General features: G+C 62.3%; 2 protein-coding genes and 1 pseudogene across 7 annotated transcripts in view; 1 reads left to right on the forward strand and 2 right to left on the reverse strand.

Moving 5' to 3' along the window:
• The first annotated feature begins 2,093 nt into the window (after window positions 1-2,093).
• Window positions 2,094-3,937, forward strand: LOC100737763 (cyclic AMP-dependent transcription factor ATF-4 pseudogene; annotated as a pseudogene).
• A 2,122-nt stretch (window positions 3,938-6,059) lies between these two features.
• Window positions 6,060-18,850, reverse strand: LOC102158193 (tumor necrosis factor receptor superfamily member 22). Of its 4 annotated transcripts, none has more exons than XM_085010431.1 (11): window positions 18,789-18,850; window positions 15,321-15,408; window positions 14,121-14,249; window positions 12,523-12,637; window positions 11,809-11,966; window positions 11,008-11,087; window positions 10,386-10,469; window positions 10,015-10,053; window positions 9,678-9,703; window positions 8,638-8,934; window positions 6,060-8,519 (listed from the first exon to the last, which is right to left on the reverse strand). In XM_085010431.1, the coding sequence occupies exons 1-10, from the start codon at window positions 18,834-18,836 to the stop codon at window positions 8,862-8,864; spliced, it is 840 nt and encodes a 279-aa protein (XP_084866557.1). In that variant the 5' UTR covers window positions 18,837-18,850; the 3' UTR covers window positions 6,060-8,519; window positions 8,638-8,861. The 4 variants fall into 4 exon arrangements, with proteins under 4 accessions (XP_084866557.1, XP_084866559.1, XP_084866556.1 ...); XM_085010433.1 differs by having other exon boundaries at window positions 18,455-18,850; XM_085010430.1 differs by lacking the exon at window positions 11,809-11,966.
• Window positions 18,851-21,005: 2,155 nt separating this feature from the next.
• The window catches only part of OSBPL5 (oxysterol binding protein like 5), an 84,484-nt gene continuing 81,110 nt past the window's right edge, over window positions 21,006-24,379 (reverse strand). For all 3 annotated transcript variants that reach the window (XM_085010428.1, XM_021082639.2, XM_085010429.1), the window contains 3 exons: window positions 23,696-23,828; window positions 23,157-23,259; window positions 21,006-21,818 (listed from right to left, as the gene is read on the reverse strand). In XM_085010428.1, the coding sequence (XP_084866554.1) occupies window positions 21,680-21,818; window positions 23,157-23,259; window positions 23,696-23,828 (375 nt within the window). In that variant the 3' untranslated portion in view covers window positions 21,006-21,679. The remainder of the gene's footprint in view (window positions 21,819-23,156; window positions 23,260-23,695; window positions 23,829-24,379) is intronic.

Here is a 24,379-nt window from a genome sequence, read left to right on the forward strand (position 1 = left end):
CCTCCTCCTGAGCTTCCACTCCTTCAGTCCGGCTGCCACATCGTGCATTTCCTAAGCAATTCCACTCCAAAGAACTGAAAATGGGGCTCAAGCAAATATTCCCCCACAGCACTTACACACAAACCTGCAACGCAGGACCCTAGGCACAGCCAAGAGCGGGGACCACCACCCACGTGTCAGTCAGCCGATGCAATAATAAACAGGGCCAGGCATGCAATGAAGAGGACACAGGTCTCAAGAGGGATAAAGCACTGCTACTTACCACCTTGGCAGTGAACCTCAGAATATGCGAAGTCGGGCACAAAAGGTCACATATTGTGTGACTGCTTTTATCCGAAGTATCTGTAAAAGTTAACTCCTTTGACCCAGAGGAATTCCTTAGGACAGAGGAAGAGCCACTCTCGCCATCCTTTCCATGCTGTCCCTGGGGCCGCCCACGGGGCTCAGCTGGGACCTTCGAGAGAGACATGCGAGGCAGCCGTGGCCCCCGGGGCCCAGCCTGCTCTCCCCCTGCCACCTGCTCTGCAAGTTCCTCCCAGAGGCCCCGCCTCCCCTGGTCCACAGCCCCGCAGCCTGCCGGCTCCCAGCGCCCCCTCCTCCCTCTCGGTCCACAGAGGTGTTCAGTCCCCGCTCCACTTTGGCGTTTTCCGTTCCCCTCGGCCGCCTCCCCAAGCCCCCTGGGCCAGCTGCTCCATCGGCTGCCACGCTCTCTCGTCCGCAGGCTCCGCCTCTTGGGCAAGACCCCCTTGGCCCCGGGATCAGGTGCAGCCAGCTCTCCTTTCTCTGTGGATGGCGAATCGTTCTTGGCATTCCAAGGACCTCCAGAGAACTCTGGAGGAGATTCTGAGCTGCAGGGGCCGGGGGTTGGACGGGCTGGTGGTCGGGCTGCCCCAGGCTGGCCCGTTCTGGCTCTGAAAGGGACAGCGTGCAAAACTCGGGGCCGGGGCTCTGGGTCCAGAGCAGCCTGGCCTGGTATCAAAATGCAGAACACTCTCCCCAGGACCCCCGCTCTCCTGCAGGGGCTGGCGGCCTCCTGGAGACCCAGAGCCAGTCCGGGGCCCTGCCTCAGAGGGGTTGTGAATACTGGTCTGTCCAGGGCGGGCATGGGGGCTGGGATGGCAGAGCCCCACCCCCCTGGGGCCTCCTCAGCATCCTACCTTGGGGTGTCCCCCCCCCCCCCGTTTCATCCTTCAGGTACATAGGCCTGGGCTGCAGTGTCTTTGCTGTGGTGGGTGGGGTCTGCGGTCAAAGGCCCCCACCCTCTCCTCAGGGGCCTCCTGGGCTGTCCCAGCAAAGGCAGGCCCAGTCACCTGGCCCTGGTGGCTGTGAGGACCAGGAACAGGGGCCACAGGGGAACTGAAGGGCCGGGCTGGGGGCAGCAGGGTGGGGAGGGGGCCGTCATTGTGGGGCAGAGGCCAGGCAACATGGGCTCAGGGCCACCCTGGTGGGCAGTGCCGTGCTGTGTCCTCGGCTGTCTCACTGGCTCGTTGTGGGAACCCCAGCCTCCTGGCTGCACAGGGTGACGTCTCACTGCTCCCTGCAACGTGCACCCCCATCCCCCCACCTCTTCCCTCCATCCTCAGGTCCTCGGACCCCTGCCTGGGTCCCAGACAGCCTCTGCAGGAATGGTCTGTCCCCTGAAACACACGCCCCGACCGGTTTCCAGAAGCACCTCCCACTCCCAAGAAGAACTTTATTCCAAGGAATGGAGCATAGAGACTTAAATAGAAATAAGCACAAAAACCCAAAAATCAAAAAGTAAAAACAACCCGTGTGGACTTCCCATTGTGGCTCAGTGGGTTAAGACCCTGACACAGTATCCGTGAGGATGTGGGTTCCATTCCTGGCCTCCCTCAGGGGGTTAAGGAGCCACCCTTGCCGCAAGCTTTGGCATGGGTCTTCAGGTCCTGCCTGAGCAGGGCTCCTGCGAGCTGAGCTCTGAGCCCACAGGCTGTCCTGCCTGGGGCCTGAGAAGAGTGCCTTTACCCACCTGGGGCTGTGGACACCTGTTGTCCTGGGCCACACCGCACCAGCGTGGCCTGTGGAGGCTTCAGGGCAGCTGCATGGTCAGTCAGCCGTCGTGGTGACGAGCCATGCCGCGGGACTGGCCCCCAGCAGGACCCTGCGCACCTCGGTTCACGGGAGCCTCTCTGGCTGGCACTTTTCCGTGCGTGTGTCACTCAAGGTTGCTGGGACAAGTGAGGGCTGGACGTCCTCAGGCTCCCCTGGGACAGGACAGCTGGGAGCTGCCGCCCTGGCTGCTGGACCCTGCCCCACCAGCCTTGACACTGGCCGGTAGACTCCTTAGCTCCAATCAACCCTAACTCTGAATCCTTGCTGGATCCCGTGCGATCTTCCAAACAAGTCTTGGGGAGCACAACGTGGGGACGTATGCCCTCTGCTGGCAGAGAGCATCTGGACTGGGGTGGGGCAGCCTCACACTAAGCTCTGGGGTTAGGGTTAGGGTTAGGGGGTAGGGGGTAGGTGTAGGGTTGGGAGTACAGGGTAGGGGTAGGGTTAGGGTTAGGGTTAGTGTTAGGGGTAGGGGTTAGGGGTAGGGTTGGGATTGGGCCCATTTCTTTTCCTCCGGGCTGTAGGTGTTGCCCCCTCTGCGAGGGCGAGCTTTCCTTCCTGCACTCCCGTAGGTTCCGCGGCCACTCCGGTGTGTTAGAGGCAGCAGTGCCTGGGGCAGCTTCAGCGTTTGCAGGGCTGGCGGCAGTTCCAGGCTCTGCCATGGTGCTTTTCAGGGCGTTCAGCAGCGGGGTGGCGGTAACCAACCGAGACTCCTTCGAAGGCAGCACATTCCTCCATTCCATCCAAACCCTGCCACGTGGCCTGAGGAGCTTCCTGGGCAGCGAGGTGTCGGTGGGGCCTTGATGTCCCCCTTTGACCCGTCGGGTTTGGGGGCTGAAGAGATCTTAGGACTCTCAGGGGAACGCCTGAAGGTGGCCGCGCACTTCCAGCCTCGTGGGTTCTCCAGCCCCAAGGCTAAGCCGGGCCGCTCGGAATGGCTGGCTGTGGATGGGTCGGTCGGTGCCTCAGACAACCGCAGGGAGGGTGCTTCCTCCGGGACAGACTGGTGGTGGAGAAACGGATCTGAAGGCGTTGGACGTGGATGCCCTGCTGGGGTCCATTACCCGGAAACCACACCAGATGCACTTTTGGCCACGTTGGACGACACGTGTGATGTCTTTGAGCCCCCACTCCAGGACCCCCCCCGCCGACGGTGAACCTCCCTGGGCCATCTCCCGGAAGGGTTACCAGCACCTGACCCGGCTGCCCCTTCATGTTCTTGCACACTCTCCCCTTCCCCCAGGGGCGCTGTCTTCCACTCCAGAGAATTCCTTTTGTTTGCGGAGAGAGGGGGACACGGAACTCGCTGCCCGAGGTCGGAAGCCAGGCTCTGTGAGGCATGCGGCCTTGGTCCCTTGGGGTCTAGAGCAGGAGGATGCCCCTCAGATGACACCAGTGGCATCTGTGTGAGCCCCGACGCTCTGGGCTCTCCCCAGCACAGCCCCTCCACCTCCGGGGGCTCTCCACGTCGGAGCCCGCTCTCTCCAGAGGCCCGTGTGGCTCTGTCTGGCCCGAACCCTATGACCCTGGAGAGAAGGTGGTCACCGCAGAAGTAACGGAGGAGAAACTGGATACGAAGCTGAAGAAGATGGAGCAGAACAAGCTATAGCAGCCACTCGGTGCCGCCGGAAGAAGAGGGCAGAGCAGGAGGCCCGCACTGGTGAGCCGCGCGAAAAGCTAGGAAAGAAGGAGGCCCCGAGAGAGAAGGCAGAGTCCTTGGCCAAGGTGATTCAGGATCTGAAAGAGCTGATGCAAGGGGTCCCCTGGGCGCAGCGGGAGAGAAGCGCCCCTTGGCCGCCTTGCACAGGGCTGTGCGGGTGCTTGTCCATAGGCTAGGGCTTTAGCTGTGTGCTGTAATACATTATTTTGCAGTGAATGCCAAAAAAAAAAAAAAAAAAAATGTGGCTCAGCTCCTGCAAGGCAGGTGGGTGGGTGGGAGACCCCAGACCGCGAGGGGCTCCTGGACACCCTGAGCACTCAGTACAAGCAGACACACAGAGCCCCTTCTGCAGGGCCGGGTGGGGCTGGGGGACGCTGGAGGGGAGATGCTGCCCCGGGGTGGGATCTGTCCCAGGACCCCCGGGGAAGGGCAGGGCTTGCAGCGGAGGCCCCAGACCTACGTTCGTAAGGGTGGCAGGGCTCCGGGCTTGAGGGCACCAGGCTCTGCTTGGAAACCGAAGTGCTCGCGCTGTCCCCTTCAGGTGGAAAAGGACAAGAAACGTTTCCTGATTGCCCAGGTGGATGGCCTGTGCCCTGTCGCGGGAGGACTTCTCGGCTCCGCAAGTCGCACCTCAAGTCATCTCAGAGTCGACCCCTAGAGGCAGGCGCTATGAAGACCCCGAGTGCATGCGGGTCACGTGACCTGCCCCGCATCCCAGCTGGGTGGTGCTGGGCCTGGACCCCACGTCAGACCGGCTCCCTGGAGAGCTGGGCTCCTCACCGGAGACACCAGCCTGCCCAGAAGACAGCCCCACCCTGGAGACCCCGAACTCCACCCCGAAGACGTGCCCACCCGCCTGGGGACAGGCAAGGCCACGAGCAAGCTGTCCCCACCTGTGGTCTGGCAGTGACCCAGGTCTCACTCCCTCTCCTGGGGCTGAACCCGCCACAAAGCGTGGGATTTCCCGTGGCAGGTCCTGTGTAACGAAAGCATCAACGACAGCAGAGACGCATCTGGGCCGTGGGGACAGAGGACTCGGGACAAGAGCCATCCCATCCAGCTGGGGTGTGCCAAGGAGCCGGGCCCGAACAGACTGAGCTCTGCTGAGCTGCTCAGGGGGCCCTTCGGGGGGTCCGGGCCCTGCTCCCCCCACAGAGAAGCAGCTCAGGAGGGGGAGGGGCTGCTGGGAGGGGGCGAGGGAGCCGCAGCAAGGTGGGCCACCGAAGGGGCATCTTTGGGGATGTGACAGTATCTGGGGGCAGGGAGGGGTGGCGGGGGCAGAGTGGACCGGCGTCGGCAGAGAAGGCCCTGAGAACATCCTGGAAGAGAAAGAAGGGACCCGCAGCACACGTCCAGCCCTCGTGAGTCTTCATACGTGGGCTCCCAGGGCAGCGGGAGGACATCGGGACACTGCTGGGGCTGAGACGATGGGGCCCAGTTCCCCTGACAGCCTGACCCTGCTCCTGCCCTGTAGGGCTCTGCTCTGGCCGAGACGCCGTGCGGACGCTGCGCCCCCAGCCGTCTTCCAACAAGAGCCCTCGCTGCTTGTAAGTCCCTCCCTTCTCTCAGCTTTTACCTAAGAAATCAGTAAACTGCTTCCCAAATACCAGAGGAATCGCAGGCAGAACCTCTCTGGGTGGCTGTTGTCCTCAGCGTCAGTGACGTTTGTCCACTGACTGACTGATGGGCCGCACCTGGGGCATGGGGACGTTCCCGGGCCAGGGGTGGAACCCTCGCCACAGTGTGATAACACCAGGCTCTGAACCCCCTGTGCCACCAGGGAGCTCCAACCTCAGGAACAGTTAGACCCTTCCATAGCAAAGCAGTGCGTTTGCTCACTTCACTCCCCTTCTCGGGTTATTTTCAGCTGTCCCAGTGATGCCAGGGCAGAGGCAGAGCAGGGCATCCGAGACGCATCTACTCCCGCAGACGTGGGTTCTGGCTGAAGCCGTGTGATGGAACCACTTTGGACACGAGACAGGACTTCAAGTCTCCAGCTCCCAGGGGAGGCTCCGCACATCAATCTCAGGGAACGGGGGTCAAGCCCCACGCTTAGCACCCTAGCGGCGGCCCCTCCCCAGCTCCCAGGAGCACTTGACAGGCCTCGCCCACAGGGCTGGCGAGAGGTTCCGGCTGTGCAGGGGGTTGCTTCACTGCCCAGAAAGACACCCCAAGAAGACGGGACCATCCGTCTTCTCTCTAACAAGTGACCAGACCAAGGAGTAATCAAATCACTACCCACAAACAAGAGCTGGGGCCCGGGGGCTGTGCCGCCGAATTCCACCTGAAATACCATAAAGAAATCACCAAATTCCTCACCAAGTCCTCCAGGAACAGAAGAGCTGGGAACACGTCCCCATTTATTCGACGAGGCCAGCATCGCTCTGACACCCACAGACAGAACCAAAAATTGCAGGCCAGGAGTTCCCACCATGGTACTGCGACTCTAGGATGGGGTTTTGTCTCTGCTGCGGCTCAGGTGGCTGCGGAGACACGGCTTCCATGTGCCGCAAAGGCGACCAATTAAAAAAAAGAAAAAGGCAGTCCACTCTCTTTCTCTGTCTCTCTTTTGTTACTTTCTGGAGCACATGGAGGTTCCCAGGCTACAGGCTGAATCAGAGCTGTAGCCACTGGCCTACAACACAGGCACAACCATGCCAGATCCGAGCCGCGCCTGCGACCCACACCACATCTCACGGCAACGCCGGATCCTGAACCCACTCAGCGAGGCCACGGATGGGACATGCGTCCTCACGTGTACGAGTCAGATTCGTCTCCCCTGGGCCACGGCAGGAACTCCCAACAACTCCTTTAATATGGACACCAAAATCCTCCAGGGGTTCGTCGGCCAACCCTCCTTAGCCAAACGCCCGCGGTGCCGAGAGCAGCTCAGCAGGATGGGGCTGAAGAACGGGCGCTGTGACACTTAAGGAAGAACGTGAACACAAACCAAGACACGGAGACATTGAGTAAAGGCGGGAACCGGGGGACCCAAGGTCTCAGGGACCAAGAGCCCCCCTCAAGAAACCCCACTGCTCTTATTGTGCTGTTGAGGATGAGGGCGAGTGAGGCGGGGGCTATGGGTGCAGGATATGGGGTTTGTTTATTATTGCATAAGTTCTTTTATTATTGTAAAAGTCACTTGGCTGGTAGAAGGTTAAGCTTTTACTCTGACCTTTAGGCACATAACTATCATTAGCATTGGAGTTAGAGACCTATGCAGAGCATTCCAGAGACTCCTCCCTGTGCTTCCGCAAAGGGCACGCCTATTTGCGGCAACCGGGCATGCCTAAGTTGGCACCTTGGTTCTCTTTGCTGATGCAGAGTCTGCTAAGGACCGCTCCTAAACCACCTGGCCAGGAGATTCCTCTTTCTCTTATCCCTTAGAGGCTGTATCATGCTTGTGCAAACGGCGTGCCCATCTGCACAGGTCCGACGTGCCTGGACCAACGCATTACGTCCTCATTCAGCTGACCCTACGGATAACTCATGCCTTTAGGTCTTTGTTCTTAAGCTTAAGTCATTCACCGGCACTGCGACTGCTTTTCAAGCAGGAAGATGGGGTAAAGTAAAGCAGGACAAGATGGAGTTTTCAGCAAAGTGGCTGAGAAAATACTGTAGCAACGTGTCTCACGACATGGAAGTTCCCGGGCTAGGGCTCAAATCGGAGCTGTCGCTGTTGCCCTATGCCACAGCCACAGCAACAGATCCGAGCAGCATCTGTGAGCCACAACACAGCTCACGGCAACGCCGGATCCTTCACATATGAGCAAGGCCAGGGATCAGAGCAGCATCCTCGGGGACCCTAGAGTTCGTTAACCACTGGGCCACGACGGGGACTCCTAGTATTGCTTTTTTTATGGCCTTACCTGTGGCATGTGGAAGTTCCCAGGAGAGGGGCTGAATCTGAGCTGCAGCTGCCCGCCTATACCACAGCCAAGGCAACACTGGATTTGAGCCGGGCTGTGACCGACGCTGCAGCTGGCAGCAACGCCGTATCCTGAACCCAGGGAGCGAGGCCAGGGATAGAAGGATCTTCCCAGGGGGACAGACTAGCACCATGGGTTAAGGCGCTGGCTCTGCAGCCCCTACAGCATAGGTCGCACCTGTTGCTGGATCTGACTCCTGGCCTGGAAATTCCATATGCCCCGGGGCACCACGAAAGAAGGGGAGAAAGGGGCTGGTGGGGCAGAAGGGATGTCCCAACACTCCTGGCCTCAGAGTGTTGGGAGAGGCTGCGAGCAACAGGAGCCCACGGGATGCAACGAGCAGCCCCGGACACCACCTCTGCCACAGCAGCCGCGGGCAGCACCCCGGCTCAGCTTGTCGCGGCAGAGAAGCACCTTCTCGCACCTGCAGAACTGACCGCTCAGGTCGATGCTTCACGGACAAAGCCCTTTGCACAGAAAGGGCCGGCGGTCATCTGGGATTCAGGACATCGGGGTGGGATCAGGACTGCGAAGGCAGCTCGGACCCTAGGCATCCAGCACCCTGCGGACAGGCCCCCAGTGGAGCTCACTGGGGCATCTCTGCACGCCCAGGTAAGGTATTAGCAGCAACCAAATCACCGACAATATTTTGCAAATATACATGCAGCTGCATTACATGGAGGCCAGCCGTGAGTTTACAAGTAGGAGCGTCCCTCCCTTGCTCCCTCCTCCGCTAAGGAGCTCTTCCAAAGGCCCTGGGTGTTTGTCGTCTCCTTCAAGTCCAATTAAGTCCCGAAACATCTTCCAGCTGCTTTCTGGAACCTTACATCCGAACTCACAGTAGACCCTCTCGGTGGCTGCAAAAAACAAAGCCGCGAAGGAAGTTTGCGCCCATTCCTGGAGGCACAGGGATGTCCTCTGCGCCCGGGGGTGGAGTTCGAGAGGCTGTTCCAGCGTCCCCAGACCAGCCCGTACCTGCTCCAGCTGCTCCAGGGAGGCCGACACCTCCGCCTGGCCCTGGGCTCCCTAGGCCTCGGGAGCCTCCGTCTGCAGCATCCGCTCGGGGGCTGCTGGCCCTCCCTCGGCCACCACCTCCTGCAGCTCACAGCTCTGCCCAGGGGCCTGGGAGGGCTCCGGGCGGGTGCCGGCCTCCAGCGCCAGGGCCGAGCCCTTCCTCACCGCCAGCGGGCTACTCCCGTCTAGAGAGGCGACTTCATCATTCTCCGGGTCTCTGAGCGGCAGCATCTCGCAGGGCCGGTTCCATCTATGTGCCTAAAGGACAAAGCCATTTCTTCTGGCGGCAGCGGCCTGGAGCACAGGCCCTTGCCAAGCAAAGAAATGCCAGCTTTCGGATGGGTGCGCAAGGGCAGCGCCGTGTGTGAGAGGACACGGCAGGAGGGCGGGGCCCTGCTCGGCCCCTGACTCCTGGGGAGCCCAAGAGAAGCCTGAGGGGGGCTGACAGCTGGCCCCAAAGATAGGGCCATGTCCAAAGCCCTAGTACCCGTGCCGGCCGAGGTCAGAGTGGACTCAAGGGGACCTGTGGCCCAGGACCAGTGTCCTTCAGAGGAGGGGTCCAAGGATGGAGACACAGGGGGACAGGCCACGGGAGGTGGCAGGGGCTGGACGATGCATCTACTGGCCAAGGACGTCCAGTCCCCATGGCGGGAACCAGGGCAGGACTCCTCGAGAGCCCCCCCGAAACTGGCCCCGCTGACCCTGGCACTTCGAGTCTCTGGCGTCCAGCTGCGCAGGACGGTGAGTTCCACTCGTTCTCAACCCCGCGGTCTGGGCGCTGTGGGTCCAGCCCCGGGAGCCACACAGAGCCCTCTGTCCCCTGCTTCAGACAACCGGCAGGACTGAGATCTGCCGACACAGACCCTGCAGGGCTCTGAGAAGGTGGCACAGACACCACCGCACGGGCCACGTGTGGACACTGGTGGGAAGGCCTGGGGCTGCCCTGCGCCCCCCGGGACGCCTCCCGGGTCCCCACGGGGCAGATCCCGGCTGATACTTACCAAGCTGCCTTGTTCATGCTCATTGCCTGCAAATCAAACAGACGCGAACGGAAAAGAACTGCTGTCAACCGTGACAGAGGGGTTCCCGTCATGGCTCAGCGGTAATGAATCCGACTAGCACCCTGGAGGACGCAGGTTCGATCCCTGGCCTCGCCCACTGGGCGAAGGCTCCGGCGTGGCCGTGAGCTGTGCTGTAGGTCGCAGACGTGGCTCAGATCCCGGGCTGCTGTGGCTTGGGGGAGGCCGGCAGCTGTGGCCCTGAATGGACCCCTAGCCTGGGCGTTTCCAGGTGACGCGGGAGCGGCCCTCAATCAAAAGGAAAAGAAGTCGTCCTTACCTTTCCAGCGACTGGCCACCCACTGGAAGAGCCGCAAGACTGGGAAAAGGCAGGACAGGGACTTAGTCAGGCGGCCCCGCCTCCCCCACTTTGCCCCTTGGCTGGAGCAGCACCTGTCCGTCCCTGCTTCCCGGCCCAGGGCGCCCCGGACACCCCGGCTCCCGCCAGCGGACCTGAGCCTCTGCTCTTAAGCCCCGCACGTCGGGGCGCGCGGGGCCGGCGGCTCTGAGCTCAGACCCGAGAGGGGCCCCCGGACGAGGAGGCCCCAGAACTGCGTTCAGACCCCAAGCGCCTGGTCACGAAGCCCGGACCCCGTTTCCAACGCTCTTTCCACTCGGGTTTTCTCCAGGATCCATCTGACTCTGACTTACTGCGTCTTCTACAGCAGAACACGATGGGGCCGGGGATGAGCAGGGCCAGGGCCCCCAGAACGATGAACAACGTGCTGCCGTCTCCTGGAAGGAGGCAACACAGAGGTTCGATCCTGCAGGGTCAGGGCCACTCTCCTCAGCCAGGTGACAAGCCCCGCAGCCAGGGGGCCCGGCTCTCGGCGGAGGGGGCAGCACAGCCGTCCTCCAGGCCCGGAGCTGAGCACCGCCCCCAGGCCTCCTGGAGGGAGGTAGGCCGCCCCCAGCCTTCTGCTCAGGCCCAAGCCTGGGCTCAGGGCGGGGCCGCGGGGCCTGGGAGGCGCCTGGAGCTCTGACCGCCAGAGAGGCCGCCAAGGGCCTGAAACCTCCGACGGGCGCTCGGGCTCGATGGTCCCAACTGCACCACCCGGCGCAGCAAAAACCGCCACACACACTACCACCATCAAAGGCAGGCCCTGTGCCCCCAGGAGACCTGATAACGGGACAAAAAAGGCCCCACGAAGATGGGGTAGGTCCTGGAAGTTCCTAGGCCAGGCACTGAACCTGAGCCACAGCCGTGACAACACCGGGTCATAACTGCTGGGCCACCAGGGACCTCCTCCCTCCATGCACGTAAGACCCTTACCCGGCTGTGGGTGAGGTCTGTCGGCACAAACCGCGTCCCTGGTGGCATTGCAGGGTCGAAGGACGGCGCTGTGCTCACACCTGGGAGCAACAGAAGGACACCTCAGCGCCACGCCCCCTCCCCAGGCCGGGCCGCCGCAGCCTCTGACCACGCACAGGTCAAGGGCGAGAGGACCAGCCCCGGCTCCGGCGCAGGCCCGCCAGGCTCCAGGCAGTCCGTGCCCAGCATGGCCCAGGCTCTCTGGACGCTAACGGCTCCGTGACAATAAAGCTTGGGAATCCTCGGACCAACGGGGAGGGACCCTCCCGGCTCTGTTCCCAGATAGAGCCGTGTGTGGCTCTGAGGACAGGGCCTGCTGTGGCCACGTCCCTACCAAAAGGGAAGTCAGCTGAAGAGGAAGCTCAGAGAGAAGGCAACAGGCGAGAGAAGCCAGAGCCCTGATCCAGCCAGACCTGAAGGCAGCCCTCACTGTGGACATGGCAGGGACACGGGCACCACCTGAACACGGTCTGAGCTGGGTTTAAGAGTCTCCAGAGGAGAGCTATTTCGCACGAGGCTTTACCGCCGTAAACGTCTCCCCTGAGTCGCCCCAAATCCCTGCCTACTCGGACCCACAGAGTGCTGCCTTATTTGGAAAAAGGGTCTTTGCAGGGTAGTCGTGTTAGGAGGTCTCATCCTGGATCGGGGTGCCCTGAGTCCCCGACCAGTGTGCTCACCAGAAGGGAACTGTGCCAACACAGAGTGGGCCACGAGCAGGGGCAGGGACACAAACGGGCGGGCGGGGGTGGGGGAGACCCTTGCCAGTGGAAGCAGAGACTGCAGAGATGCCTCTAGAAGCCAAGCAGCGCCAAGGACAGCCGGCAGATGGAGAGCTGGAGGGCGTGAGGGAGGGTCCTCCCGGCGCCCTCGGAGGGAGCGGGCCCCGCGGACGCCTGCGCCTCCCCGTCGGGCCTCTGGAGCTGTGAAAAAACCCATCTGTCTTGTCCCCCTCGCCGTCCACGGGCGCTGTTTCATTACCGCAGCCCAGCCAACGCGCACCGTGGCGGGGGACCGGCCCCACGCACGGCCCTGCCTGCGGCTCCCGCCCCAGAACTTTCTAGGGCTCCCTCCCCCGCTGCACCTCTGCCCCAGAGACCTGCCTCCAGGCGCCCCCTCCACGCTCAGGGACTGGTCACTGCTCGTGGGTGGAGGCCTCCCCCATCGCTGGGGCCCCCAGGCCCGTGATGTCACCCACAGCGGGGTCCTCAGCAGCTGGGACTGCCGCAGCCCGGGCTCCAGTCCGGGCGCCAGATGGAAACATCCAGGCGCTCGGTCTGCCTTCATCCTCGGGGCGCCCCTCGGAGCAGGGCGCACCCGTTGCCCCATTGCACAGAAGGGAAGGTGGAAGCTCGGGACGGGGCAGCTGCATAAGGGACCCCAAGCCCACTGGGCCCTGAGCGGCGTCGGGGGCTGGGGGGACCCAGGCCCAGGCCCCGATCAGTCCACTCCCCCTCATTCCCCACCCCAGGCGGGCACCTCTGACACCGGAAGCAGTTCTCCTCGCAGTCCGTGGAGTCGCAGAAGAAGTGGCCCCGCTTGCACTGGCACTGCCGGTCTCTGGTCGGGGAGCACTCGGTCACTACCTCCTGATCTGCTGGACAGAGGCCGACGGTCAGTCACCAGGGCCGGGACTCTGTCCTGCTCGTGCCAACCGCGACCCGCTGCACCGTCACAGGCACCCTCCCTTCCCTGCAGGGGCGGGGAGGAGGGAACGGCCAGACCCCGGGGCCCCTGCCAGCGGCGGCAGGGCCAGAGCGCTGCTCGGAAACTTCTCCAGATCCTTCTGTCGTCCTGTGTGCCCCACGGAGGACAGAGGGGCAGGGCTGTGTGTGGACCATGGGTCCCCTCTCAGCATCGACCCAGGGGTCCACGCTGTCGCCCGGGAGGGCCACACCCGCACTTCCCACGATGGGGCTCTTTCCGTGCGTCCTGCTGTCCACCCCACGAGACCGGCCTCTTGGTCCACAGTCTCGCGCCGTGGCAGCCCCTGTGCCGTCTGGTCTGCGCCCTTCAGGAGGTCGCGGCAAATGTCCCCTTCTCAGGGTGCAGGGAAACGCCTGTGGGGCTGGTGTTCTCTTTTGGCCGCACCCACGGCAGCTGGATGTTCCCAGGCCACGGATCGAACCCAAGTCGCAGGAGTGATCCGGGCTGGCGCAGCTGCCGTGCCAGGTCCCTAACCGGCTGCGCCACACGGGAACTCCCCGTCACGATCTTTAGGCTGTAACAGTTGTGAGTGTGGAAGGCGTCCAGCACCCTGACCTGAGGCCTCCTGTTGGGGTTTCCGGGGGGTGGGGGGTGCACCGGATCTAGGGCTCCTTCCAGGAGAAGAGGTGTCTTTAAAACCTAGTCACGCGTTTGCAGCCTCGAGGTCTGTCTCTCCATAGCGAGGTTCCCTTGAATGCTGTTTGGTCACAACGCAGTTGTCTGTGCTGTGCTGGAGTAATTCCAAAGCAGCGTTTTGGGTTGTTTTTGCTAATGCAAACGGAATTTGTGTAAAAGTGTATTTCATCGAAGCATAGTTGATTTATAATTTGTCTTAGTTTGTGATGTACAGAACCCTGATTCACTAATGCACAAGTTTTATTTATATATATGCATAAATCTCTCTCTCACTCTACACACACACACACACACACACACACACACACATCAATAGGCATCTTTTTTTTTTTTTGGCTGTGTCCCCACCACGCGAAAGATCCGGTACTGGGTTTGAACCCACACCACAGCAGTGACCCAAGCCACAGCCGTGACACCTCTGGATCTTTAACCTCTAGGCCACCAGGAAACTCCATAAAAGTAATCCTTAAGTTACAGGTCCAAAAACCACCTGTCGCCAACATACAGACGTTCAGACGTGTGTCTGTATATCGCCCTGACACACGGGAGCCCTGAGACGCTCACGACCTGTCGGTGGAGCTTTGAGCCCATCAACACCCCATCTTGCCAAAAGCCAGCCCTGCGTGACGGCTGCTCCGGCAGCTCATCGCCCTGTTCGTCTGCGCCCACGTGCCTTGGGACGGTCCCCTGGCCGAGCCCCGGGGGACACGCTGGCCTGACTGCAGCCCACTTACCCTTCCGGCACAGGGCACATGGCAGGCAGCTGGTCTCCTCGCTGGCGTAGGGACTGAAGGTTCCAGGCTGACACGGCCTGCACGCTACGACACCGGGGTCCCCGGCCATCGGTTGGCTGACATACTGGCCTGTGTGAGGCAGGACACAGAGGGGAGGCGGGGCCCCGTCTGGGCGCCGAGGCCTCTGCAGGACGGCCTGCCGCCACCCCTCGCAGGACCCGCCCTCTGCTCTGTCTCTCTGGAACACTCTGGACAGATGCAAGGCCACAGGTGTCCCGGGACCTGGGGACCTGAAGCCCCCTCGGCTTTTACGGACGCCCTGCAGGGCGAGGGCGCTGGGTGGGGCGCCCGAGATCACGCATCAGACCAGCGGGGTCTCCCTCTGTCCGACCTGTGGTTCGTGTAGGTGCGTGTGAAGGCAGAGGTGTGCGTGTGTGGACGGGAGCGGGGGGCAGGTGAGTGTGGGGAGGGTACCAGGCCAGGGGTCCAGGCCTGGGGTGCTCGGTCTCTGAAACAGGAACCCCGAGAAGGCGCAGGTTCGTGAACCACACGAGGCATGTGTGTGTGTGTGGGCGGGTGAGTGGCTGACGTGGTGGCTCAGCTGGCGGCTGCCCTTTCACCAGAGGAGACCACGAAGGGGCTTTCGTGGGTCACGTGGGCTCGCCTGTCTGTGTGTGCGGAGGGGGTGGGGGCCAGGGGCCTCTGACCACCTTCCCCACGAAGGCCCTGGGCCGTGGCAGCCACTGGCCGTGAGGGGCTGTGGGGTGGGGGTGGGCCGCCAGGCGGATGCCACTTCTCAGCATCCTCAGGAGGACGGAGGGGGCCGCAAGGACTTGCCGTGTGTGTGTGTGTGTGTGTGTGTGTGTGTGTGTGGGTGTGTGACGCCAGCTTCCCTCACTCGGGAGCAAAGGCGGCCACGTCCAGCCTGGGCACGCAGCCCCCTTCTGTCCCCCCAGCCCTGCTGAACCCACCTCCTCCACCTGCACACAAGCACACCCCCTCTGTCACACGAGGCCCCCCTCTGCCACTGCGGGTGCAGAGGTGGGGCGCTGGGTGGCTGCCCAGGGGAGGCCCCCCCACCCCGAGGCAGCCAGGCTCTCCCCGCAGGCGGCCCCCAGCTCTGCTCAAAGGGCCGGCGGACTCCCTTCCCCCAGGCAGGAGGTCTGCCCTGGAAGGTTCTGGAAGGCCTCCCAGACTCACCAGCCGGGCAGCCTTTCCCGGAGAGGCGGGCGCTGGGAGCTTCATGCTCGCTGTAGTCCCTGGGGGTCTCGCTGGTTGTCACGGTCACCTTCAAGCAGGAAGGGGAGACGGGCATTAGCAAGAGAGCCTCTGCTCCTGATGGGCAGCCCTGCCCTCTGGGGGTGGGCTTTGTGGCGGGAGCGCCCTGGGAAGGTTCCTGTGACCTCCACGCTGCTCCCTGCGCTCCATGAGCAGCCTTGTTCACGCAAAAACCGTTCTCTGGTTTCCCAGGGCAGGTGGTCTCGCCGACTCTCGGCGGTGATGTCTCGTCTGTCTGCATGGGCAGAACTAAAGCTTTGGTGGTAGCCATCCCTTGGAAATCAGAGAAGTTTCGTTTTGCTTTTTTGAGGTTTATGGCCAAACATGCGGCATAAGGAAGGTAGAGAGCTGGGGGTCGAAGCCGAGCCACCTGCCTGACCGACACCTGAGCCTTCATCCAGGGAGCGGGGCCAGGGATTGAGCCCGCATCCTCCTGGAAAGATGTCGGATCCCTAACCCACTGAGCACAACGGCAACTCCTCAACTCTTGGTGGGTAGTTTTCTCTCTCTCTCTCCTTTCTCCTTCCATCTCTGGCTGTGCCCGTGGCTTGTGGAAGTTCCCGAACCAGGGATGGAAGCCCCACGACAGCAGCAACCACCATGACGGCAGTGACAATCCCGGACCCTTAGCCAAGGCGCCCCCAAGAAACTCCTGTGACTCCTTGTTTTTCTTCTCGTGTGGCGTTCATTTTTTCAGCAGTTGCGCATCCTCCGGCAAGAGAGGATAGCGTCCGTGGCGTGGGCTCGGGGACCTGAGAGTCTGTGTCTGGGGGCCTCGCTGGCTGCACGCGTCCCTCACTGTCCACGCCAGTGCACAGCACGCACGCGCACACGGAGCCACCGAATCCCGCGAATGATCAGCTCCTCGTATTTTTACAATCCTTACTTTTATCCACTCAGGTTGTTCATTCTGAGGGATAGAAGAATGTCCTACTAAGTTTGTGGATTTGGAGAATTCATCATACAATTACCTCGGTTTTTGCGTTTTGTATTTTGAGGCCTTGTTATTTTTTGTATACACTTTCACATCTGTTTCCCTAGGACGGCCAGTCCCTGTGACTGACTGGCTGAACCCTGTATTTTCATCTGGCCTGTTTCCTAACATGTATTTGTGTCTGCAAGGTCCAGGCCTGGGCGTCGGTCCTGGACAGGCACAAGCGGAAGAGATGCCTCGCCCAGACAGACACCTTCCCAGCCAAGGCCGACCAGGCTGGCACCGCCCTCTTGTGTCAGCTCCCAGGGTCAACATGGGTCCTTTCTGCCACCCAGCTTTTCATGTTATTGTCTTGCGGGTGACTTTGCTGTTGAAATAGTCTCCCGCTGTGGTGCCGAATGGCTGCCAGGGGGTCTGTGATGTGTGTTGCACTTGTGTCGGGAAAAGAAGGCGTGAAAAGGCAAGTGAGTTCAGGTGTGACTGCAGGGCCGCTGGCCGTGAGTTCCACGGTCATGCGTTAAGGACACATGCAGTCGGGCTCTAAACAGAAACACACGTGAAGCAAGATTAGGGATGGGCAGGTGGTTGAAAATGCCATGAGCATAGAGGCTCACGGGAACCTGAGCTGGGTGGCCCTTACAGGCTCTGGTCCGTGTTGCCTGATTTTGTGTTTAAGAATTAAGCTCTTGAATTTCCAAAATATACAAATAGTCCATACAACTCAATCACAAAGTCTGAAACAACCTCATCAAAAAACCGGCATGGAGTTCCCACTATGGCGCAGTGGGTTCATGATCCAGCTTCTGTCTCTGGAGGCAACCTGTGTGAGCCTCAGCCCAGGCACAGTGGGTAAGGATCCTGCATGGTTGCAGCTGTGACACAGGGCACAGCTGGGGCTCAGATTCCATCCCTGGCCAAGGAACTTCCATATGCCGTGGGTGCAGCCAAAGAAGTAAAATAAATTAAATAGCGTAAATGCTGGAGTGGCTGAGAGAAAGGGACACTCACTTTCACTGTTGGTAGGAATGACAGTGGTGCCGCCCCTATGAAGAACAATATGGTGGTTCCTTAAACAACTAAAAATCAAGTTGCCACATGATCCAGCAATCCCATTCCTGGGCCTACGTCTGGGAAAAACTCTAATTTGAAAAGGCACCTGCAGCCCAATGTACCTAGCAGCACCATTCATAACAACTAAGACATGGACACGATCTCAATGTCCATGGACAGACGGATGGATAAAGATTTGGTACATTTATACAGTGGAATATTACTCAGCCATAAACATGAATGAAATAATGCCATTTGCAGCAATATGGATGGACCTCGACTTTAATATCCTGAGTGGATTAAGTCAGGCAGCGAAAGGCAAATACCGCACGATATCACTTACACATGGAATGGAAACCCTGAAACTTATTTGCAAGACAGAAACTACACATAGAAACACCTTTTGGTTACCAAAATGGAAATGGGTGGGGGAGGGATAAATCAGGAGTTTCCATTACAAGGAAAAGAGAGAGAGTTAAACGGCAGAGAAAAGTTGTTTGTGCCTCGACAGCTGACTAAGTCTCCATAAGAACGTTCCCAGGTCAGGGGCTGGTTATGGCCATTGCTTGTTGTAGGGAAATACAAGGGCGGGAACGTAAAAGGAACAGCTATCACCTTGAAATTCTGCGGGAGTTTTGCGATCCAGCCTATCAAAGCAACCAAGTTGTTCATATACCCCCCACATTAAAATAAATCAAATGGCCCCACTATGCCATGGATCACGTTCACGTTGGGAGGAAGAACAGCTCTGGGCATCCTCTCCGTGCTGTCCCTGGGGCCGCCCACTGCGCCCAGCCCAGGCGTTCCCAGGAGAGGTGCTGGGCAGCATCATTGGACTGGGGAACCCAGGCCTCCCTGCCGGCCGCGGGCTCAGCGGTCACTTCCAGCGCTCCCTCCTCCGTCTCCGCCCCCCCCCCCCGTGCCACCTCCGGGCCCCCCCCCCCGTGCCGCCTCCTCCCCGCCCGCCCCCCGGCGCCGCCTCTGCTGCCTGTTCACACCCTTGCCCCCTCTCCCTCCCCGCTCCCGCGCCCCTTCGCCCCCCCCCCCCCCCCCCCCCGGCCTGCTGTTCCACCGGCTTCCGCGCTCCCGTCCGCGGTCTCCATCTCCGCCTCGGCCCGCTCTCCGTGCTCCCCTCCTGGCCGCAGCGAGCTCGGCCCCTTCCGGGGCTTAGCCAGATGGGAAGAACGTCCCTGCCGCGAGCAGCTCGGGAGTGGAACCGCGTGCGCGAAGTGGCGGGTCTCCCTTCCGACTCCAGAACTCAGATACAGCCGCGTTTTTCCGTGGCGTCCGCCGCCCGCGACAGTCCCACTCGGACAGCGCGCTCCGAGCATAGCCCTTCCCGGCTCTCGGGGTCGCCCCTCCCCGAGCGCCCCGCCCCAGCCCTGAGCCCCGGCGCCGCTGCCTACCTGTGCGGAAAACCGGAGCAGGGCAAAAGCCACGTTCAGCTGGACCATGATCTCCACCCGCCCAGCCCGACTCTGGAGCCGGAATTTAAGCTCTCAGCGCTGGAAAAGGGCCCTGAGGATATCATGCAGGGGCCAATCCGGGTGTTGCATTTCCTAGGCCCGCCCACGGGCTCCGCCCACGGGCTCCGCCCACTCGAGCCTCTTCTCCCTTGACCCCGCCTTTCGCCTAGCGCCCTGTTTCGGCTGCGGGAGGAAGTCCTCTCCTCTGCGCGGAACCCGACCTGCCCGCTAGGCCTGGTCGGGGACTCCCAGGCTCAGCTCTCCTGCCCGTCCCTGGCAGGGCTGCGCCGGCCTCGGAAGGGCGGGCCTCTTCGGCGCGGCCCTGGCCGGAAGTCAGGCTTCTGCCCAGGTCATCACCGCGATCCGCCACCCCCCCCGCGACGGCTTTTCCATTGCTCGCGCCTAAGTTTTATCTTGTTGCCCGAGGCTTCCAAGCGATTGCGCTACAGGCGGTGAGGGTGGAGGGGTCGCGGGGAGCAGATTGAGCCGCGGCCCGAGGAGAAGAGACTGCACAGCCCCGGCGCAAAGGCAAAGGAAGGAGCGCCTGGATCCCCGGGTGCCCAGCCCCTCCTGCCCCCAGCCCCTCGGCCCCAGATGTCACAGGGGCTGGGACCTCAGCTGGGGTGTAGCAGCGGCACGCCCTCTCGTCTGTCTCCTCCTCTCCCCTCATCCCACAGCATCTTCTGCGCTTCCTGCGGGAGCGACAGTGAGTGGGGGCGGGGCTGTGAGGGGGACCAGAAGGATTCAAGGGGAAGGGACCCTCCTTTGTGGGGAGAACGAGATACAGCCCAGAGACCGCAGCAGGGGCTCCACGCCCCTGAATCTCCGACACCTCCTTCAACGTCCCCCGCCCCCACCCCAAAATGTCACACTCCAGGAGGGGGCCAGTCAGCTCCCTGAGTCCCTGAGCCCTGCCTGGGACCCAGGTCGCTTCTGCTAGAAGTTCTTGCAACTGCAAGTTGCTGGCAGGTCCCCCAAGGAGGTGACAAGTGAGATGACTGTTACCGCATCATTAGGAAAGTGCATCTCTGACTTCCTCTTGCTGCTCTGCGGGGCTCCTAGAGACCAGGGCACACTCCCTCAGTCCAGCTGCCACATCCTCTTCCCCCCAGATGCCCTGGGAGCCAAGCCAGGCACACTGTCAATGCGCCAGGCAGGGGAAGGGGGTGCTGAGTGGGGGTGGGGTGAGAGGCACAGCCCTGGACCCCACATCCATCTGGATGGTCACCACCAGCATCTGGACACCCAAGGGCTGACCTGGTGGACCCAGTACCCACCTCTGGGGTGTCACTGCTTGGAGGTGCTGCCTGACACCCTTGTAACACCTCTCTGGGCAAGACCACCTTTGACCCTGGGATCATGCCAACTCAGCCCCTCCTGGTGTCTTTCATCCTTCCGGTCCATAGGCCTGGGCTGCAGTGTCTTTGCTGTGGTGGGTGGGGTCTGCGGTCAGCGGCCCCCGCCCTCTCCTCGGGGGCCTCCTGGGCTGTCCCAGCAAAGGCAGGCCCAGTCACCTGGCCCTGGTGGCTGTGAGGACCAGGAACAGGGGCCAAGGGGAACTGAAGGGCCGGGCTGGGGGCAGCAGGGTGGGGAGGGGGCCGTCATTGTGGGGCATTGGCCAGGCAACATGGGCTCAGGGCCACCCTGGTGGGCAGTGCCGTGCTGTGTCCTCGGCTGTCTCACTGGCTCGTTGTCGGGACCCCAGCCTCCTGGCTGCACAGGGTGACGTCTCACTGCTCCCTGCAACGTGCACCCCCATCTCCCCCCACCTCTTCCCTCCATCCTCAGGTCCTCGGACCCCTGCCTGGGTCCCCCCAGCCTCAGACAGCCTCTGCAGGAATGGTCTGTCCCCTGAAACACACCCCCCGACCGGGTTTCCAGAAGCGCTCCCCCCAAGAAGACGACATGCACATGTGTGTGTGTTTATTTCAAGGATCGGAGCACGGATGTGCCCCCAAGTTGGGGGAGGACCAAGAACGGGGAGACAAACTGGAAGATGAGAGAGTCAGCTCTGATGGCACCGACACGACATAGTGTAAGGTTCTGCGTGTATCTACATGTGCAGATGCAGCACGCACACGCATGGGCACACGCACACACACACGACCTTTGACACAGGAAGGGAGGCCAGATGCCAGACGCTGTTCACAGCCTGCCTAAAATATTGCATTTGCGTTTATTAAAAAGGTGGAGAAGGGGAAGGCTGGGCATCAGTCTGAGCAGAGCGGCCACCTTGGGTCCCGGGGTGCCCGCCCTGCCTTAGCGTGTCCTGGCTGAGCAGGGTGCGGCGTGTCCCCTGGGTACGTCCTGGGCTCCATCCGCACACACAGGGCAGAATAAGGCTGCCATGTCCTCTGCAGAGCAGCCCAACCTGAGGCCACCTGGGCAGGGGCTCAGGAAAGGATGCCTCAGGCGCAACGCCCACCTGCCCCCCTGCTTTTGCTCCGCAAACCTCCCACCCACCCCTGCTGGGAGCAGCACCCGGAGCCAGGCAGGCCCGCCCCGCCCACCCCATCAACCCCCAGGGGCAAGTGGAGGCTGAGCGGGGTGAGGAGGAGAGGTGGCCCAGGAGCGCCGGGCACGAGACAGAAGTGGCTTTTGGCTTTAGCATTAAGGCCAGCGGCCGGCAGGAGGCCCTGTGGGAAAGGCCAGCACCTCCCCAGGGGGACTCAGTGCTGCCCCCGCCAGGTCCCTCCTGCTGTCCTGTGGCCCTGGGTCCCTCTGTCCACAGGGACCGCGCTCGCCCCGTCTCTGCCTCCACGGGGCTGGCTTAAAGTGCTAGGTGCCTGGGAGGGAGGCGGTGCCCCGCCGTCTCTGTCCCCGAGGGGCTCTTATTGGAGGACGTAGTTCATGAGCAGCTGACATGCCAGGAACACGCAGAGCAGGAGCCAGGAGCGCGGACTGTGCAGGAGGCCTGGGGCTGGCGCCTGCCTGGCCAGGGCTGCGGAGCTCAGCATGGCTGAGAGATGCCTGCAATACAGGGCACACGCTTCAGCCGGGCCAGCCGGCCCGCACGGCAGCTCCCTGCCCTCGGGTGCAAAGGGAAGTGATGGTTCCTCAGGGGGAGGGCACACGATCCAGGGAGGGGGGCTCAGGGTGGGGGGAGCTGGGCTTCCTACATCCTCCCTCCCACTCCACTGTTACGGCTCAACCGTGTCCCCTAAAGGCCTCTGCGGCAACCCTGACCCCAGTCCCCCAGAACACAGCTGTACGTGGAGACACGACCTTAAGGAGGTGATTCAAGTACAATGCGGTCTAGGCTGGGGCCCTGACCCCACAGGACTGGGTCCTTATAAGGACAGGACACACACAGGGCTGACCACGTGGAGATGCACGGAGAGACGGCCCGCGACAGGCCGAGCAGAGGGGCATCGGGAGGGACCAGCCCTGCCTCGACCTCGGGTTTCCAGCCCCCAGGACTGGGAGAGGTACATGTCTGCCGTTGAAGCTGCCTCTCCGCGGGCCTTCGTATGGCAGCCCCAGGAAAGCCGCAGCCCTGCCTGGACTCGGACGTCACTCTGGAGAAGCTTCTGGCTGCCCTCCTGCCCACCTGCCCTGCAGCGAGCTTCCTTCTGTGTGGGGTGGGACAGCCACCCCGACCCTCCTGGCTCCCAGGGTCCTCTGACTCGGCTCCACCGTCTCGGCCCCTCACCTCCTGGGCCCCACGGCTCTCAGTATGGACCTCTGCTTTCCTCTTTTCCGTCTCCTTCCTGCTGACGCACCTCTTCCTCCAGGAAGCCCTCCAGCCCCAGGGCCCCTGCTATCCACCCCAGTTCACAGACCAGGAGACTGAGGCCAGGACAGCCCTAGTTCCCACAGCCATTTGGATCCTGCAGCCTGGACTGGGGCCAGGAGCCTGGCTCTGGAGCAGAGCTGGCAAGCATGGCTCTGCCTTCTGCCCCGGGGGGTCCCAGAGCATGCTCCCAGGCTTCGGGGTGCTATCCCCGAGACCTACTGTTTCTGGAGCTGTGGGCCCAGTGGGGAGTTGGGACACACCTCCCTCCAGCTTCCACCTGGCTCCACCTGCCACCACCAAGAGCATCCCTGCTCTGGCTCACCTGGGCTGCATCAAACCCACCCAGACCCGGCCTTCTCCTCGCCGACCCAGCCTGTTCACCCACCGCTCCCTGCCCTGCCTGCCCCAGGCAGAGGACGGAACCCAGAAGTCCCCAGTCCTCGCCCAGCCGCCAGACCCTTTGAGGTCCTGAGGGTTCCAGCCTGCGTGACATTCCAGACGCATGCCCTCCGGCCGCCTCGGGCTCTCCCGCTCTGTGACCCAGAACCCAGCTACTCCCGAGCGGGGTGCACCTGTGCAGCTCCTGCTGGGCCTCCCGGATGGACAGGATCGCCTCGTGCAGCACCTGCAGCCGCCGCGCCTCTTTTCCACAGCGAGGGCACGGGCTCTCGCAGCCTGGTCGCAGGACCCGGGGGACGAGGGGACACAGGAGGGGAGGGGAGAAGTGAGGATGAGCAGGTGGCCAGGGAGCGGGCAGGTGGGGTGCTGGGGCTGTGCACCCCTTCACAGAAGCCTTCGAGTGAAGCTAATGGCACAGGAAGGCGGTGCCGGGGGATGTTTTGGGGTGGGGGGACCCCTAGGCTGAGCTGGCCTCTAATAACCCCAGAGGTGGGACCCAGGCGGGGAGACACGCTCTCCCTCGAGGGCAGCGGGCCCACAGGCAACGGTGGACACTGTACAGCCCTGCCCCTCAAGCCACCCCTGCCGCCGAGGGAGGTGCCCTGGCCCTCTGACCGCAGACTCGGAAGCCTGCGCCACCCCACCTGCCCCTGGGCGTCTCTGGCCCTCCCACCCTGCGGAGGGAGGGGCTGGCCAGGGACGACGGGCTCACCAGGAGCAAAGTCACCATCCTCGTCCGAGAGCTCGGGGCAGGACTCGGGCGTGGAGCCGCTGCTCTCGGTGACCTGGCTGTGGCCTGAGGGCTGGTCGCTGGCCTTGCGGAGCCGCTGGTCAGGGCCAGGCCCCTGGAGGGAGAGGCAGCAGCTTCGGCTGGGCGCCCACCCACACCTCCACACCCTCGCACTCCAGCTGGGCCCCTGGGGACCTGCTGGGGTGCTGCTGGCCTTGGGGACATGGTGGTGGGTTTATGGCAGGACACGAGAGGTGGCCACAGAGGAAGAAGCTGGTGGTTCTGGGTGCACAGAGGTCAGCCTCTGCCCTGGGTGGGGCATCACTCCCCGGGGGCCTCCGTGTCCTCAGGGTAACACAGAGCTCTGACCCCTTCTGACCTGCTGACTGTCACAAGGTCATGCCCACTGAACGCGGAGATGATGGCGGAGGGGCAGGACATGCTCTGACCGTGAGCTGGGCCGGCCGACCCGGCTGAGCGTGAGCGCTGACAGCTAGGACCCCCTCAGCGGGAGGGGCCTCAGGTTCGGCCAGCCTCTAAAGAGCCCCTGGGTACAGGAGTGGCCACAGCATGGAGTTCCCAAGGCCCCCCGCACAGACCCGTGCCCCGGGAGAGGAGGGGAAGCAGCAGAAGCGGAGCCGGACTGTGGGCGCCAGCACGCGACGG

This window comes from Sus scrofa, chromosome 2, assembly GCF_054392235.1.
Source record: "Sus scrofa isolate SSC_HxYL_T2T_F1_AM1 chromosome 2, Sscrofa_HxYL_maternal_Yorkshire_Landrace_v2.0, whole genome shotgun sequence".
Classification (NCBI taxonomy): Eukaryota; Metazoa; Chordata; class Mammalia; order Artiodactyla; family Suidae; genus Sus; species Sus scrofa.

Excerpts from the sequence above, each read along its gene's own strand:
- LOC102158193 (XM_085010430.1), bottom strand. The coding sequence starts at position 18,836 with ATGGTCCAGCTGAACGTGGCTTTTGCCCTGCTCCGGTTTTCCGCACAG. Across the intron at positions 12,638-14,120 it reads ATGTGCCCTGTGCCGGAAGG|ATCAGGAGGTAGTGACCGAG; the intron begins GTAAGTGGGCTG and ends TCTGTCCAGCAG. Across the intron at positions 10,470-11,007 it reads CAGACCTCACCCACAGCCGG|GAGACGGCAGCACGTTGTTC; the intron begins GTAAGGGTCTTA and ends GCCTCCTTCCAG.